Source organism: Sciurus carolinensis, chromosome 4 (assembly GCF_902686445.1).
Source record: "Sciurus carolinensis chromosome 4, mSciCar1.2, whole genome shotgun sequence".
Classification (NCBI taxonomy): domain Eukaryota; kingdom Metazoa; phylum Chordata; class Mammalia; order Rodentia; family Sciuridae; genus Sciurus; species Sciurus carolinensis.
This window is the reverse complement of record NC_062216.1, coordinates 129,194,545-129,210,142: the sequence shown is the minus strand read 5'-3', so window position 1 is coordinate 129,210,142 and position 15,598 is coordinate 129,194,545. Positions and strand designations below refer to the sequence as shown.

The following is a 15,598-nucleotide window of genomic DNA, read 5'->3' as shown; positions in this document are numbered from 1 at the left end:
CCTAGAAGCAAAAAGAACTAATAATGTGATTCTAATTACCTATTTTCCTGATCCAAAGAACTCCTTTATCCTTTAATATAGTAAATCAATAAATTAGAACTACATTCAAAAAGTATTTCCATTATTAATAGATACAACTCTGACATTCATGACCACTCAAATAGTCTAAAATTTTTGTTTAAAAAATGTTTGTAAAACTTAATCACAGGCTTTTTTGGCGGGGGTGGTTGGGTGCTGGGGATCAGAATCCAGGGCCTTCTGCAGCCAAGGCAAGCACTTTACCAAATGAGCTATATCCCCAGCCCAATAACAGGCAAATTTATTTCAGATCTCCATAACAACAAAGTGTTAAGTCTTCCATTTCCCTTATTCTTCCTAATAGTGACCACTTCTCAAAAATTACTCCCTCTCTCTGACAAATGTATCTCCACACAAAAAATCTATTTTAACTGTCATGTTCAACTAATTAGAACAAATAAAATTTAAATTTTTTTAAAAAAGAAACATTATAATCAATTTGGTCAAGAAATTATTTCCTCGGAGCTTCAAAACACAACAGAATTTTGTTAAATAAAAATTCCCTGACAATTAAAAAAATGTTTTAATGAAATAATTTGTTTTCAAATAATCTTTTTAAAATTCATTGTATGATAGTTAAATGTATGGTGGTAACAAATTCCTATAATTACGTAGCTTCTCCAGGAAAAATATATGATTTTTTTAAACTCCATCTTATCTACACACAAACACACAAAGAAACAAAGGGAAAGGAAGCATGTGTATATGCATATAGAATCCTACATCTAGAAAGAATTCAAACATTTAAATAGGATAATTTAAAAAATGAAACCACTGAAATCAGAATGAAATCTAGCACACAGGCATAGAAAGACTACGATAATACATTAAAAAGAACAAAAGAAGAAAGAAGCAAGAGAGGTAGACAGGAAAAAAAAATACTAAGTTACAGAATCTGACAGCTTATGAATTAGATATAATAAAATGAGTTTACTTGGTAGTTCAAGAAATTTTCCTTAAAATATTTCTAAGTTTACATATAAAGAATATTTGTAAAACTAGTGAAATCATCAATGCAATTAATTCCTTAGTATTAAACACTTTTACTGAAATTTTTTACCAAAAAAGTATGTTTATGAACATCTTTATATTATATTCCCTGAATTCCAAGTTAGAGTCGAAGTACAGTTTTATGGAAAGACGAGAGGTTCAAACATTTACATTTTAAATGTGTTTAAATATGCATGGCTAACCTGTTTTTAACAAAATCTATTAATTACATTTCCACAGTAGTCACCTCAATGTTCTCTCAAAAGAGTTGGCTATTCTTTCACTTAAATTTTTTTTAAATGAAATCCTCACTAGCACAGGCTGAACATTCTTAATCCAAATTTCTAAAAATAAAAAAAAGCCCTAAAAAATTTTGAATTTTGAATCATTATGGATTTCATGCATTTGAACTAGGGATATTTAACCAAAGTCTAGGCAAGTTATGTCAAAATCTGGAACATTTTCTGATCTTGAGCACTTTGGATGCATATTCAACCTGTATCACAGAAGTTTTTCTTACTGTTTTAGATGATGATGATGATGACAAATGAGTTAATAAACATTTTATAATTGCTTTGTAGACAAAATGAAATTGTATCTACACTAATTATATATATTTTATCAGGGTTTTATCTTTAAAATACTGAATTTGAAGAGTATGTGAATGTCAATGAGTTTAAGAGGTTTTGAAAGTTCCCCTTAAATGATTTAACATTTAATTCCAATTTTTTTAGAGCACACTCTATTTCATTACACTTAACTCTTATGAGATTATCATTACCATATAAAAATCTGACATCATACAAATAATTCATACTTTATTTTAAAAGTTTACAAGATGATTTTTGAGATTTTTCATAATCCTATCTGCAAATAGTAACTTACTGTTCATTATCCATTCCCTCCTTCTCTTTAACACTCACTGAGAACTCACTATTTCCTAAATATTATAGATTCCAAGAACATGGCAGTAATTGAAGTCCCTTTCACTGGTAAGCTTAAATTCTAGTACACAGGACAATATAAAAACATGTTACTTGCTATAATTTTATTTATTTATTTATTGGGCAGTACTGGAGATTGAGCCTTGAGCCTGCTAGGTTAAGTGCTCACTGAGCTACACCCCCAGACCCTGCTTTGATTTTTTTTTAAATGCAGAAAGAATTTAGAGGATAGTGGTTATAGTATTTTTAATGCCATCTATAAAGAGTGGTCAAGGGAAAGCTTCTTAGGTGAGATATTTTAGGAAAGAGTTGGATGAAATGAAGGAAAAAAAAATCTCAGGAAGTTATGGGGAAAATAAGTGACAAGGTCCCAAGAGAGAAAAGACTGCCAATAGCTAATTTAATCAGGGTAACTCCTATACACAAACACTAATCACAAGGATGATGACAACATGATAGTGACAAAAGGTATGCTTATACTAGATTTTAAAAAAATATTGAAATTATAAGTGGCACGAGAGAAATCTTAGTTGTTATAACTGCTGTAAGTTAACAATGAAAGCTAGATATGAGTTCAAAATGATTTGGCAGAATAAGCACATAGCATACTCCTTCTAGTTTCAAGAGATTTTTAAAAGTAAGGAGTATGTGGTACATCTCATTTGTCTTTTTGGCATATATTAAAACAAGAGAGATTCCCACAAGTTTGTGCTTCTCAAATGGTTATGCTTAAGAATCATCAAAATGAATACATTAAAGATTCATAAACAAGAAAATGTGTAAGCATTAAAATGCAAATATATATTTTTAAAAACCCTGTAAGTTGATTGGATTTTATTTCTAAAAAGACACCAAAAAGAAAACAATTATAACAAGGAAAATATGCTTATATCTGCCTATGATTTACTTAATCTGGTTCAACTATCGAAATAACATCTGTATTATGTATAACACCACTTTATATTTCAAAGTATCAAAAACAGCATTGTATAAAAAGTCACATAAACGTGCAGGCACCACACAAAAGGTCTTTGATAATAAGGAGTAGCTCTTAACAAAATTACTTACCAATTTAACTAGCACACAATATCAGAGAGAACATTTTCCTAAATGCCTCTACAGTCATACAGATGAAGCAGCAATGGTTAGCTTGTATGCTGTATGGACAGGGTAAAGCAGGAATTCTGGATTTTTAACCACTTAAACATTTTTAAGAGTATAGTTCAGTGATATTAAGGTACTGATTTTAAAGAAACTGGTTTAATCACTTCTGCAAACATCAGAAAAAGATATTAAATGATTTCTACTTGAAGAAACATTAATTCAAAACTACTGCTGCTCAAAGAAATTCACATAAAATCAACTATTTTTTTTAAATATTTTCAGTTGTAGATGGACAGAATACCTTTATTTTATTTATTTATTTTTATGTGGTGCTGAGAATCAAACATATGCTAAGCAAGTGCTCTACCACTGAGCCAGCTCCATAAAATCCATTATTAATATTCCATTAAGCTGGCTTCAATATTCATTTAACCACTGATCAATTTTCCTGTATCACAAATTACAATTGAAAATATTTTTTTAATTATAAAAAGAAAAAAATTATCCCATTTATTTAGTATGCTTAATTTTTTTCTTTTAAAGCTTTTATAAAGGATGAAAACAATCATTTGCAGATAATTTCAATTACCTAGAAAATCAAAGAGAATCAAATGAAATGTTATTAATAATCCTATTAAGAGCAATATTTATTATTTCCTCATCTTAAAGTTTTACATATAATTATCCATTCAGTCCTTACAACTACCCATGAGTCACCTACTATTGTTCCAGTTGTAGAGATGAGAAAACAGATAAAGCAGAAATTGAGTAACTTACACTACAACACATATCTAGAAAATCACGAAGCTGAGATAGAAATTTATATAGCAGGATTTCCAGGGCCCACATTCCCAACTGCTAAAAAAAAACTAGTAAAAGAGTTTTGTAAGGTAGGTGATTATAAAATAAATATATTGTACAGATCAGTAAAAAATCAATCTGACACAGAGAAAATGGCAACTACAAAAGCCTATTTGTTTTAAAGGCAAAAAGAACAGGATTAAAAGGAGATCCTTCTAAAGGGAGGCAAACTGGCATTTATGTGTAATAGTCAAAAACATTTTTATGGACAAAAAGGATGTATAAGACTTTATCTAATATGTTAAAATAGTCTTTAAAGCTAAAGCTACAGCAATTAGAACAGTATTCTGACATAGAATCAGTATGAAAAAGAGACCAAGGGTTTCAAAAAAGACCCAAGAATACATCAGACTCTTATATATATTAAAGGGAATACTTTAGCCATAAATGAAGGGTTCAGGAGTAGACAAATTAATATCTGTGAGCCAAATCAGCACACAGACATTTTTTGTAGAATGTATAAACTAAGAATGGGTTTTACATTATAAATGATTACATATATAATACACTTGATTTTGTCCCTTAATTCACAAAGTCTAGTTACTATGTGGTACTTTAAGTAAAAGTTTTCTGTACCATGATAGAAAGCATAAATAGTGCTGAGACAACTGGATAACTGCACTAGGAAAAAAATATCTGGTATCTTACAATGCACTCCTTAAACCAAAATATATTTCTAAAGGACATAAGTTTCAGATGAAGAATTTTTTTAAAGTATTAGAAAAAGATACTAAAGGTCATTCTAAGTATTTCAAAAACAAACCATTTTAGAAAATCCTATAATCTCATAAAGAAATAATAAATAATTAAGGAGACATGTTTAATCAGATTTAATCTATGTTATCAGTTAAAGCATAAATTTAATTTAAAAGAAAAAAAATGAGCAAAAAAGATTGAGGGATCACATTTAATTAAAATGAAAAAAATATTTAAATACCATAAATACCATAAAAGTGAAAAATTGAGAAAAATAATTTTGTATCAAATGACAAGGTTATTTAATATGTGGAAAATAATGAGATTCATTATCAATAGAGAAACAGTAAATGGCACAAAAAATAGTAATCCACACAGAAAGAAATACATAAGGAAAAGACACAACTGTGTGTGTTTGTGTGTGTGTGTAAAATTAGTGATGTTATAATCTACATTAAAACAATAAACTTTTTCTACCTATTAGCAAAGAAAAGGTAACAGTTGATATTAAAGGAATGGACAGTGGTAACAAGAGTAAAAATTAGTACAAAATTTCTGGTGGAAAATGTATGTTCTGGAAATTTTAAAAAATCATAAAATTTTAATGAAGATATTTGAAGTATAAAATTAGAATTCTAGAAATTATTCCTGGTAAGATTTTTTATTCTTCTCTCCATCTGTATTTTTAAAAATTTGTATAGTCTCTCTGTCTTTCACAATAAGAAAAAAGTAACAGTAACTGCAGCAATTTATGTGTTATCTACTATATTGTTATCACCACTCTACAGAAGAGGAAACTGATGCTTGAAGAAATTCTTGTTAACAGGCAATCAGGAATCAAACATGTATTGCTTTAAAATTCAAGTTCTTAATTGGTATGTCATAGTACCTTATTATTAAGGTTAAAAAACAAAAGTTTCATGGATAAAATAATTATGTGTCACTTCTGTGACAATCAACTAGATTGGAATGATAACCAAAATATTTGGTTATGGATGTGAATGTATATACTAATTCTGATTTTAAAATTCAGACAATTGCACTGTTTCTGCTTTCTAGAAGACAGGTATTTCTTTGAAATTTATCTTCTACACATGCTCTTTTAGATTTCAGTTTGAAAACTTCATATCTTCCTAATTTAAAATAAATGCTTTTCATCAATTGGTAGAATTTCACTACCATTTTTCTATCAAATTTAAACCTCACTAAATCTTCACAATGATACACATAAAGTCATAGTTTTACAGTTTCTGTAATTCTACCAAATATACTTCCCCAATTTTTAATCTACAAAGTTAATGCTTAAACATGGACATGTGTAAATAATAATTTAAATATAATTTACATCAAATAGCTAGGATAAGTAAGAGTAGAAACAGATGACATTCTTCCATAAACTATTAAAATGCACACTAATTATTAACCAAGCCAAACACATAATTTGAAGAGTCCTAATAAAGCAACTGATAGTTTTCCAAAATTAAAATTTTCAAATAAAAACAAAGGGGAAAATATCCAAATGGGAAAAAATAAAAACTAAAATTCTATCTAAACCTAGGTCAAGCTAATTTGTGAAATTCTAAAATGACATAAAGTGGTATACTAAATAATTGATTTTAAAGGAAAATGAGGGTATTTGTTACATACCTTAGAACATTATAAGTGCTTTAAACTAGTAAAAATCTCATTAGCTTAATAGAGGGGACTATTATATAGAAAGAAAATTAGGAACATCAAATATGTAAAGTTTTTAAAGAGGAAAAAAGCTGGACAGGTAAAAAGTGCAAGAAGAATGCAACTAGCATGACTAAGTGTATAAAATATAATTTAAAATGGCTTAATATAATTTGAATGACTAAATTTTTAAAATTTTTATTAATTTGCCAATTATGATTTGATTGTATTCTAAACCATGTAATGGGATTATCCCTCTTAATCATCTACCAAATGCTAAATACAGTGTGTCAAATATTTTTTCCTATAGTATCCCCAAGGATAAAGAGAGAAAAAATACTCTCTACTTGATGTATAAGATTAAATGCAGAAAATTAGACAATAAGGATAAAATGTCATTGACACTCTCCATTATACTTCGAATCTATGCAAATCTGTTCTCCATGTGTGCATATAAAAGTTACTTCCCATGTTAAACAAACAAAAAACACAGATGATGTAAAAGTCATACAATGTTTACTCCAAGTCTGAGTGCTTCCTACATAGGGCAATATGTTTCCCAGTTAGAATCAAAGTTCTTTGTCTTTGTATCTCCAAAGCCTAGCACTGGATCTAACACATAGTCACTCAACTACATAGAATCCTGCAGTTTACAGTGCTGCTTTGCAGGAACCCAGAAACAAACACTGCTGAGTAAATACAATGTAACTGATGAACTTACATCTTTTTCTGACCGATGGGGGAACATAGAAGACTGGCTGTAGTACATGTTTTCGTCATGGTAGTCACTGTCGACCCCCTCTACAAACTTCTTTCTTGAAGCACCAAACATGCTGTTTGTCACCTAAACAAAAAGATTACTTTTATCAAGAATAGTATTTTGAAAAATGCCCAGCTTTTTTACCTTTCAAACGAAGAGTACTGTTGAGATCCAGAAGTAGAATAACTAAGGGCTAACAGGGCTCATGATGAAGTCATAAGTTTGACTATAACAAAACAGCATTAGACATTTAGTTTTAGGCCCCCAAAGTACAAGATGAATCTTAAAAGCCTGTCTCATGCAACAGTTCTGCTTACTTTTAAGGAACTAAATATCACTCTTGAAAAATAACCCCAAATATAATTTCCCATAGATTTTTCTTAAAAAAAAGTTTCAATTCAAATTCTTCACATGCATCTTTCAACATTAGTGTCTCATTACTATCTACTACTAAAATTATTTGTTTTCTAGAGCATATTATCTCTCCTTGCAATTCAAATTTATTGAGACTTTTTTTTTTTTTTTTTTTTTTTGGCGGTGCTGGGGATTGAACCCAGGGCCGTGTGCTTGCAAGGCAAGCACTCTACCAACTGAGCTATATCCCCAGCCCTGAGACTTTTTTTTAAAAATCAGCATGCAGTGGTATACTAGAATTTTATCTCGAGTCATAAGTACCCACGCATAAACAGCAGGGCAATTTTTCATTCAACATACTGTTATAAATTTATGGTCTCTTTTTCACTGCTTACTCCTGTTTTATAAATCTTACAACATCCAACACTAGCAATTTTGAGTCCACACCAAAATTACTAAAAACTGTGCTAATTTTTATTTATTTATTTTATAAGATGACCCCTGTGACGTTTCCAAAACTATCAACCAACTGAGGTAAATTAATTCTAAAGTCAATGTTTCTTCTCTCCGATAGTACTTTGAAGCTCAGAGTAAACCGAAATGCCAGTAATGAAGAAAATTCCTAAAGACTCGAATAAAAGGGTGACTACATCTTTTCAAAAGAACAAACTTGAAGGGAAACTCACCTCAAATTTGATATTCTTAAACACTCATTGTGATAAGAGTATCTTCTTCAATTACAATAAGAAACAAGCAATTTCTTTTATGTCTTATTTCAAAATGAAACACTCTAGTCACTATTATTTACCAGTAGACATGGTGAACTGACATGCTGCAGACTAAAGACCAAATTTTAAGTGCAACTTTGTTGAAAGTATCCATGCTATTTAATAACTGCTTTATATTTCAAGTCCCCTGTTAAATTTGTAGGAAACTCAATTATTTAACTATCTTTTCTAATGAGGTCCCAGAAAAAGCTATTGAGGTACAGATGAACAGCGATCTAAAGACAACTTAAGCATTGCCATTGCTATACATTTGGGGACTATTAATCTTTTTAGGTGTGAAATATAGATATTTTTAAGGATCTATTAATTCACTAGAATATAAGTACTTAAACTTTTGGCAGAGGACTCTGGTGATTCTCAAGATAACTATACTATAATTCAAAGGTAATTTCAGACTAGAATCCCACATGGTTAACAAATCTCCTAAGTACTGGGGTGGGGGAGGGGTGGTCTCTGAGTTTAATTCAGAAAAGAAACAATAGCAAAAGGAAAACTCACACCATAGTTTGCAAATTAAGACTCAACACACATGAAATTTAAGAGTTTGTTTTGCAAACACCAAGAATACATTTGATTCTCTTTGTAGGACCACTGAGCTCTAATTCTAATAAAGAACAAACATGGGAAAATGGCACAAAATACTTATCATACAATAAAATTTCAGATGAATACTAGGGCACATCTCATCAAATTTTAGACATATAAATTAGTTCAAATGGATACAAAGTATATTCTTCTTTTGACAATGTTTATACAACATTTACCATTAAAAATAATTAGAGACTCCTAGAATTCCAAAATTTAAAGTAGTTGTATAGAAAAACTTTAAGCTTAATATTGTGCAAGATGAAATGTCTCAAAGGAAAATACAGAAATGTTTCTCTTCTATTGATATGGGACTTTTTGAAACTGGGGAGGCAGAGAGAAGGAAAGATCCTAGGAGAGAAAGGAAGGAATGAAAGGGAGAGAGAACATGCAGAAATTCATTTTTGTTTGTGTGCTTCAATACAGAATTTACATATCAGTGAGAAAGCCAATTATTCTTACATGTCTTCAGCAACAAAAGGAGATAAGAATAAAATGCTTCTCAAATGTGAGGCCCAGGCCAGGGATGGGTGCTGGGATAAGAGAAAGATTTCTGATCTATGGAAAAATTAGAAAGAAAAAAAATAAAAATGACGTCTTTAATAAAGTTAGATTTATTTAATTTTAAAGAGCTATCCTTCACTCTACATAGAATGATTCTTTGTAAAAGAGTAGGAAGATATTTTACAATAGCCAGGGATGGTGAAACTAGAAAGAAAACAAGCTGAGAACTAAAGGAACTACCAGGCAAATACTTGCAGAAAGAATATTCAATTCAGACCCTTAGGGGTATGACTCAAACAGCATGAATTTAGTAATGGTGAATGGTAGGAAATTAAGCCAGATACTAGTAAGGACCAGATAATGTAATTCCTTGCACGTCTGAGGAACTTTGGATTTTACTGTGTGAGACAGGAAATCAGAAATGTATCTGGGGGCTGTTTAAGAGTGACATAATTGGGAGTATGTTTTGAAAAAGAAAATGATTCTAGTTACACCATGAGGAATGGACTGAAGAGGGAAAAAGACTGCAAGCAGGAAAATGGGCTAGGAGGATGAAGAAGACTTGGATTATAGAGGCAGTAATAGAGGTGGTAAGAAGTGGCTTGATAAAGGATACACTCTGAAGAAGAGCCAACTTAAATGAACGAATGTAGCAAATAAAAGGGTACGGTATTCACATTTTCCTCCTGAAAAAGAATAAAGTTGGATATCTAGAAATCAGTATCTATTGATTTCAAAGGGAATGTCAATACTATGTTGAAATTACTAGCTATACCATGTACAAAAGTTGATGTGTTAAATGGAAATTTAAAAACTAGCTAAAATTAAATCATACTTTCTCTTCAACTAGATACAAAACTTTTTAGAACTGTTTCTATGTACAATTTGTCAGTTTTCAAACAAATGACCTCTCAAAGACTTATATCTACCCTATTGACTACTTCTCTTAACTCTCACACCGGATTATAAGGACATGAAATGGCACAAATTGAGACTGCACCAAGAAAGAATGATAAATGTATATATCAAAAGCAATCTCTCCTAAACCTTTTTGAACACAGATCTAAAACATTTAATCAAGACTCTACAAGAACTAAGCAGCAAATTCTAAAAAGCACACAGACAAGTTAGCTTCACTAATCCTCTCTACCAGGTTGACTCCACAAAAAGAGCTGGTCTCTGACAGTGGAGAGACAATTATGCTGGAAAGCAGAATAAAAGCACTAAATTGGCTGAATTTTCCCTGTATACCCCCATCTCATTATTTAGTTTACACTAGTTAAAAATTCCTAAGTTACAGTATTCTTAACATTTAAAAATAGTATTTCAAAGTCAAATACAGTAAACTGGAATAATCACAGGAAAAAAAAAAAAAAAAAAAAAACCTGCCAAACACCAAACTTCAGATATTCTAGTCAAAAACTTCAGAGAAGATAAAGTGGACCCTGATACAGGAAAAGAAGAAATGAGAAGAAAAGCCTGGAGCTTTTTCTATGGTCAGGGATATAAAACTAGGACACTTTATAAATGTAACTTGAAAATACACATGCGAACATATAAAGATAGACTATATTCAAGGAAGGACAGTATTAAACATAAAGATCCTTCAGCAAGGTCTCTGGAGAGGAACTTTCCCTGAAATCTTACTTGTTAGCTAAAACACTATTAAAACGTTGGGCTAGGCATGAAATCCTATTCCCTGGAAACTCAACCCATGGCAGAGTGATCCTTTCTTGATAGCAAATATAGGTTGATTTCAAACTCCCCAGTCTAAACTTAAGGTTTTTGCAGCATATTTTAAGGTGCTGCTAATAAGCATTCCTACTTAGTATAATTTAGTAAACTGTCATAACATTTAAAACTAATTTGCTGAATTACTTTCTTCTATTTTGTTCTGTATATCCACCAAGTAGTATTCTTTTTTCATAGATTCTACATTTGTCTTTTTTTTTGTCATTCCTCCTATCTTCGTCTTAGTTTAAGTTCTGGACTAGTATTTTTTTAGCCTCCTGACTTAATGTCCTTTCATATTTCACTAAACATTCTAAAGGGTTGACTACACAGATTTTGTGAAAATTTGTGCTAATGAAGACAAAGACTAAATAAATAACAGGTCCAGTCTTGAACAAGTACAGGCTAGGTAGGAGACAAACCCATAAATAACCAATTATAATTAGAAAAAATGTGTATCAGTGCTTTGAGAACCCAAATAAGGGAACATTTAACTGAGGAAAATAGAAAAGTTGCATTATAAAAGAAGTTGTTTGGACAAGGCTTTATTGATTTTTTAAAAAGTGTGAAGTGGGAGAAGGGAGCATACTTTGGTGTAAGAGAAAGCATATGCAAGAACTCAGAAGTAAAGTCACAAAACAAAACTTTCAATAAGGTCAACACAAAGGTGTCTAGAAGGAAAGTATTAGATAAGGAAAAGTAGACAGAACCTCATGCTAGGTTAAGAGGGCAAGAGAACAGGAAACCAAGTGCAAAACTCTAAATGACAAACAGACTTCTCTACTAACTCTTTACTACAACCTCTATAATCTTCAACAATTAACCCAGTTGATAAAATTCTATTCATTGAAATTATCTGTAGCTTTTTCTATTTGTCATTTACTAGCACACACCATCCCAACAGTCTACAAATAGGTGTTTCTTATTTTTAGTATTTAAATTGGTACCAGGAATTGAACCCGGGGTGCGGTTTTAACCACTGAGCCATGTCCCCAGTCCTTTTGATTTTTTTTTTTTTTTAATCTTGAGACAGGGTCGATTAGGTCTTTATTAATCTATTCTTTATTCCTCTTACATCTACTCTCCCACATCATCTAAGTCTTTTTTGTTTTTTAAAGTAAAATTTTCTTATCTTCATGGATCTTCTGATCAAAATTCCCCAACAGCTTTCCCAAATCAACAAGCCTTACAAGGCTCTATAATCTCTCTTCACAGGTTCCCTGAAATCACTAATCTTTTGCCACACACCTGGACAAAAGTTCTTTTTCACCTCAGGGCGTTTGCATACAGTGATACTTCTACTTCAAATGCCCTTTCTCTCTTCTTCTTTGAAACTCGCACACTAAGTCAGAACTCCTGTTTTACACAGTCATTGAAAATACTTTATCATAACTAAAATTATACAAAAATAAAAACTACTTTTACTGGCCATAGGCCAGACAATATTCCAAATGCTTTAAATTTTATTCATGTAATTATCATAATGCTATGAGGTAAGAAGAACAATTATTATACCTACTTTGTAGCTGAGAAAACTAAGGACCAGATAAGTTAGGTAACTTGCCCAAGATTTTATATATCTGATAATAAATATGTAAATTAATTAACTTATTTTGTGGTGAACAATGGTAAGTAGGATATGCCACAAAGGATATGCCACAATCAACTATTTGTGTGTTTGTCAATAAGACCAATAATAGAGAATGGACTGATTGACTGATTATAAGTATTTATGACAAAAGTCAGTCTCTGCAAGACTGATCATATCTATTTTAGAGAAATTTTAGAATAAAATTATGTTTAAAGAAAGGATACTATTACATAAGCTAAAATGTAATTACTAGACTGAGTAAGGTTTAGCTAGGTGGTACAGCCCATGCTTAGCATGTGTGAAGCCCTGGGTCCAAGTCCTGGCATCTCAAAAAAAAAAAAAAAAAAAAAAAAAAAAGAAAGAAAAACGGTCATTATTGTCCAAGGAAAGCTTCAGGTAAGTGAAAATAAAAAATTATATATATCCTGTTTCCACATTCCAAATGAACTAACTTTCTAAATATAGTGAGCATATTTAATTTAATCCTCCAAGGGATTAGGATGATTATAACCAAATTCTAAATTTCATTATGAAGTTATTAATGTAAATCATTAAATATGTCAGATACATCTAGAAACTAGATATTTCTATAAAAAAGAACAATATCCCCAATAACAACTTTTCCTTAAGGTTTATCTCTCTAATGTAGGAAGAAGTTTTACTGCTAACAGGAATCCCATCGTAAAATCAATTTTCTCACAACAGTGAAAACACCTGTATTAAGACTTTCTACTTCTTCAGAGGCACCAAATTTTTCCCTTTAAACTACAAGAGTTTGTGCTCAACTTTTGCATTATAAAGAATAGAGTGCAAACTGCAAGTATAAATGGCCTGAGAAGAGGGGGGAAATGTTGTTTTCCTAATGGAGATTTTAGTAACTTATTCTGGTTACTAATATAGAATTTAACTTTTTACTGTCCCTCCCAATTCCATATTCAACATCAATATTTTCTAACCATACCTGCACAAGTTCTCTTGTCTACAAAATAAGCAGAAAATAATTAAAAATCACAGCCAATGTAATAACATTTATTTGACTTTACCAAGAGGTAATCAACTAACATTTGGAACTAATCATGAGCTATAATATCTAAAGATAATCTATTATTTTCATTTTTGCCCAAATTGTATGGAACTAGAATATGCCTATATCAAATCATATACTACTATGACCTGAAAATTGTAGAAATTTTTAACACTTTGTAGTAGAATTTTGAGCTGCCTATCTGAATTAACGTATTATAAATAATTCTTCCCTGAAAGAAACTTTAACAAAAAGGAAGGAAAAAAAAAATAAATGGATTTAGAAAAGGAGAAAAGGCAATGAACAGTACCAGAAAAAAAAAAGAAAAGAAAAAGAAAAATTCTAGCTTCCCAGAGAACAAAGATCTTCACACATGAATTTTTTTAGGAAAAGAACAAATGATTTCTCTCTTTTCATATAAGAAGCATATTACTCAAAGTCTTCCTGAATACTGTGGGGACTAATATTTCTAAAATGATAAATGTATAGTGAATAGTTCATGACTGCTTAGGATGGACCAAGAAAAGAAGACATTTTAAAATCTAGAATTTTTAAGTTCACCAAATTGAACAGCATAAAAATGAATAAAAATAATGCACACCATCATTAGAGAAAATGCAGAATGCCCAATAAATAAGCAATAAAAGCCATCATGAATATAGAAAGTAGGTAACAAATAGACATACAGGAAACATGACTTTGGAAAAACACAATCATTACTTTGGAGAGTAGATAAGTATCCTGGCAGAGTCCTCTCCAAGGGTTACAGAAATATTTTATACATTTCTGGAAGGCTCATCCAAGAAAACGCGGTGGCCTGTGTCAGAGAGACAGGAGAGGGCGAGGGAGACAGAAAGATAAAAGAGACATCACTCTTCCTAATTCAAAAACTGCAATCTGATGTCTGAAGTTGCTTGCTCAAATTATACTCCCTAAAACTTTGTGCTTCATATCCCTTAATATGCACCCCCCAAATCCAAAAATTCTCTGAACCATGTTACCAAAATGTCTATAAATGCTCCCTGTCAATCTGGTTTTGATCTAGAGGGGGTTTGCTATACATGCTTCAACTTGAATATACAGATTTTGTGGTTTCTCAAAAATCTTAAAATCTTCTATACCAGTAAGCCTTATTTAGAATCAAATTTGAATCAACCAATATATAAGCTTTAAAAGGTAAGAACACCATTATAACACCAAAGCTATAATCATCAAAAAGTGCTAATCCACAGGAAAAATATACATAATCATATACCAAATAAATAATCAACTAAAACTAGTGTTTATTTTAAACAGAAACAAGAGTTGAAACTCACATACTGGAGACTAAAATTAATGTAGTATTTTCTTCTTAAGTATTAAAATGCAAAATTAAACACAAGTAGAAGGACATGTAACTGAAAATCTGTAAGTTTAAAATATAAACAAACCCTCTAAGCATAAAGGAAATATTCTAATGATGTGCATATTTTTAAACCAATCCTTAAAAGGATCAGTCTTTTAAAAAAAAGTAGAGAAGGGATTTAGAAATATATAGATTTAAAAAAAAAAGGATCTGTGGTTCCCTTTGCTGAGGAATATATTTATTTCTACAAGGTTCTCAGTAAAATTTAAAAGTCCAGAATATAAGAGTAGAAAAAGGGAGACAATGGGCTGGGGATATAGCTCAGTAGGCAGAGTGCTTGCCTCGCAAAGCATGAGGCCCTGGGTTCAATCCTCAGCACCACAAAAAAAAAGAAAAGGAAACAAATTATTGAGAATTCTATCTTTTAAGGACCTGTTTCTAGACTCAAAATGCTAGATACTTGGTGTTCCAACCTCATGCACACTCTGAAGAAATCTTAGCAACCACAGGGCATATTAATGATCTGCTTTATCTGTGTTTAAACCCAAATGTCTTCCTATATGAACAAA

At 30.9% G+C, this 15,598-nt stretch overlaps 1 protein-coding gene across 7 annotated transcripts in view; it reads right to left on the bottom strand.

Moving 5' to 3' along the window:
- Window positions 1-15,598, bottom strand: part of Cnot2 (CCR4-NOT transcription complex subunit 2) — a 99,034-nt gene that overhangs the window by 36,398 nt on the left and 47,038 nt on the right. For 5 of the 7 annotated variants that reach the window (XM_047549952.1, XM_047549947.1, XM_047549948.1 and 2 more), the window contains exon 3: window positions 7,069-7,191. In XM_047549952.1, the coding sequence (XP_047405908.1) occupies window positions 7,069-7,191 (123 nt within the window). Of the gene's footprint in view, window positions 1-7,068; window positions 7,194-14,404; window positions 14,502-15,598 lie in introns of those variants that run through there. The other 2 variants (XM_047549951.1, XM_047549953.1) reach the window with 2 other exon arrangements.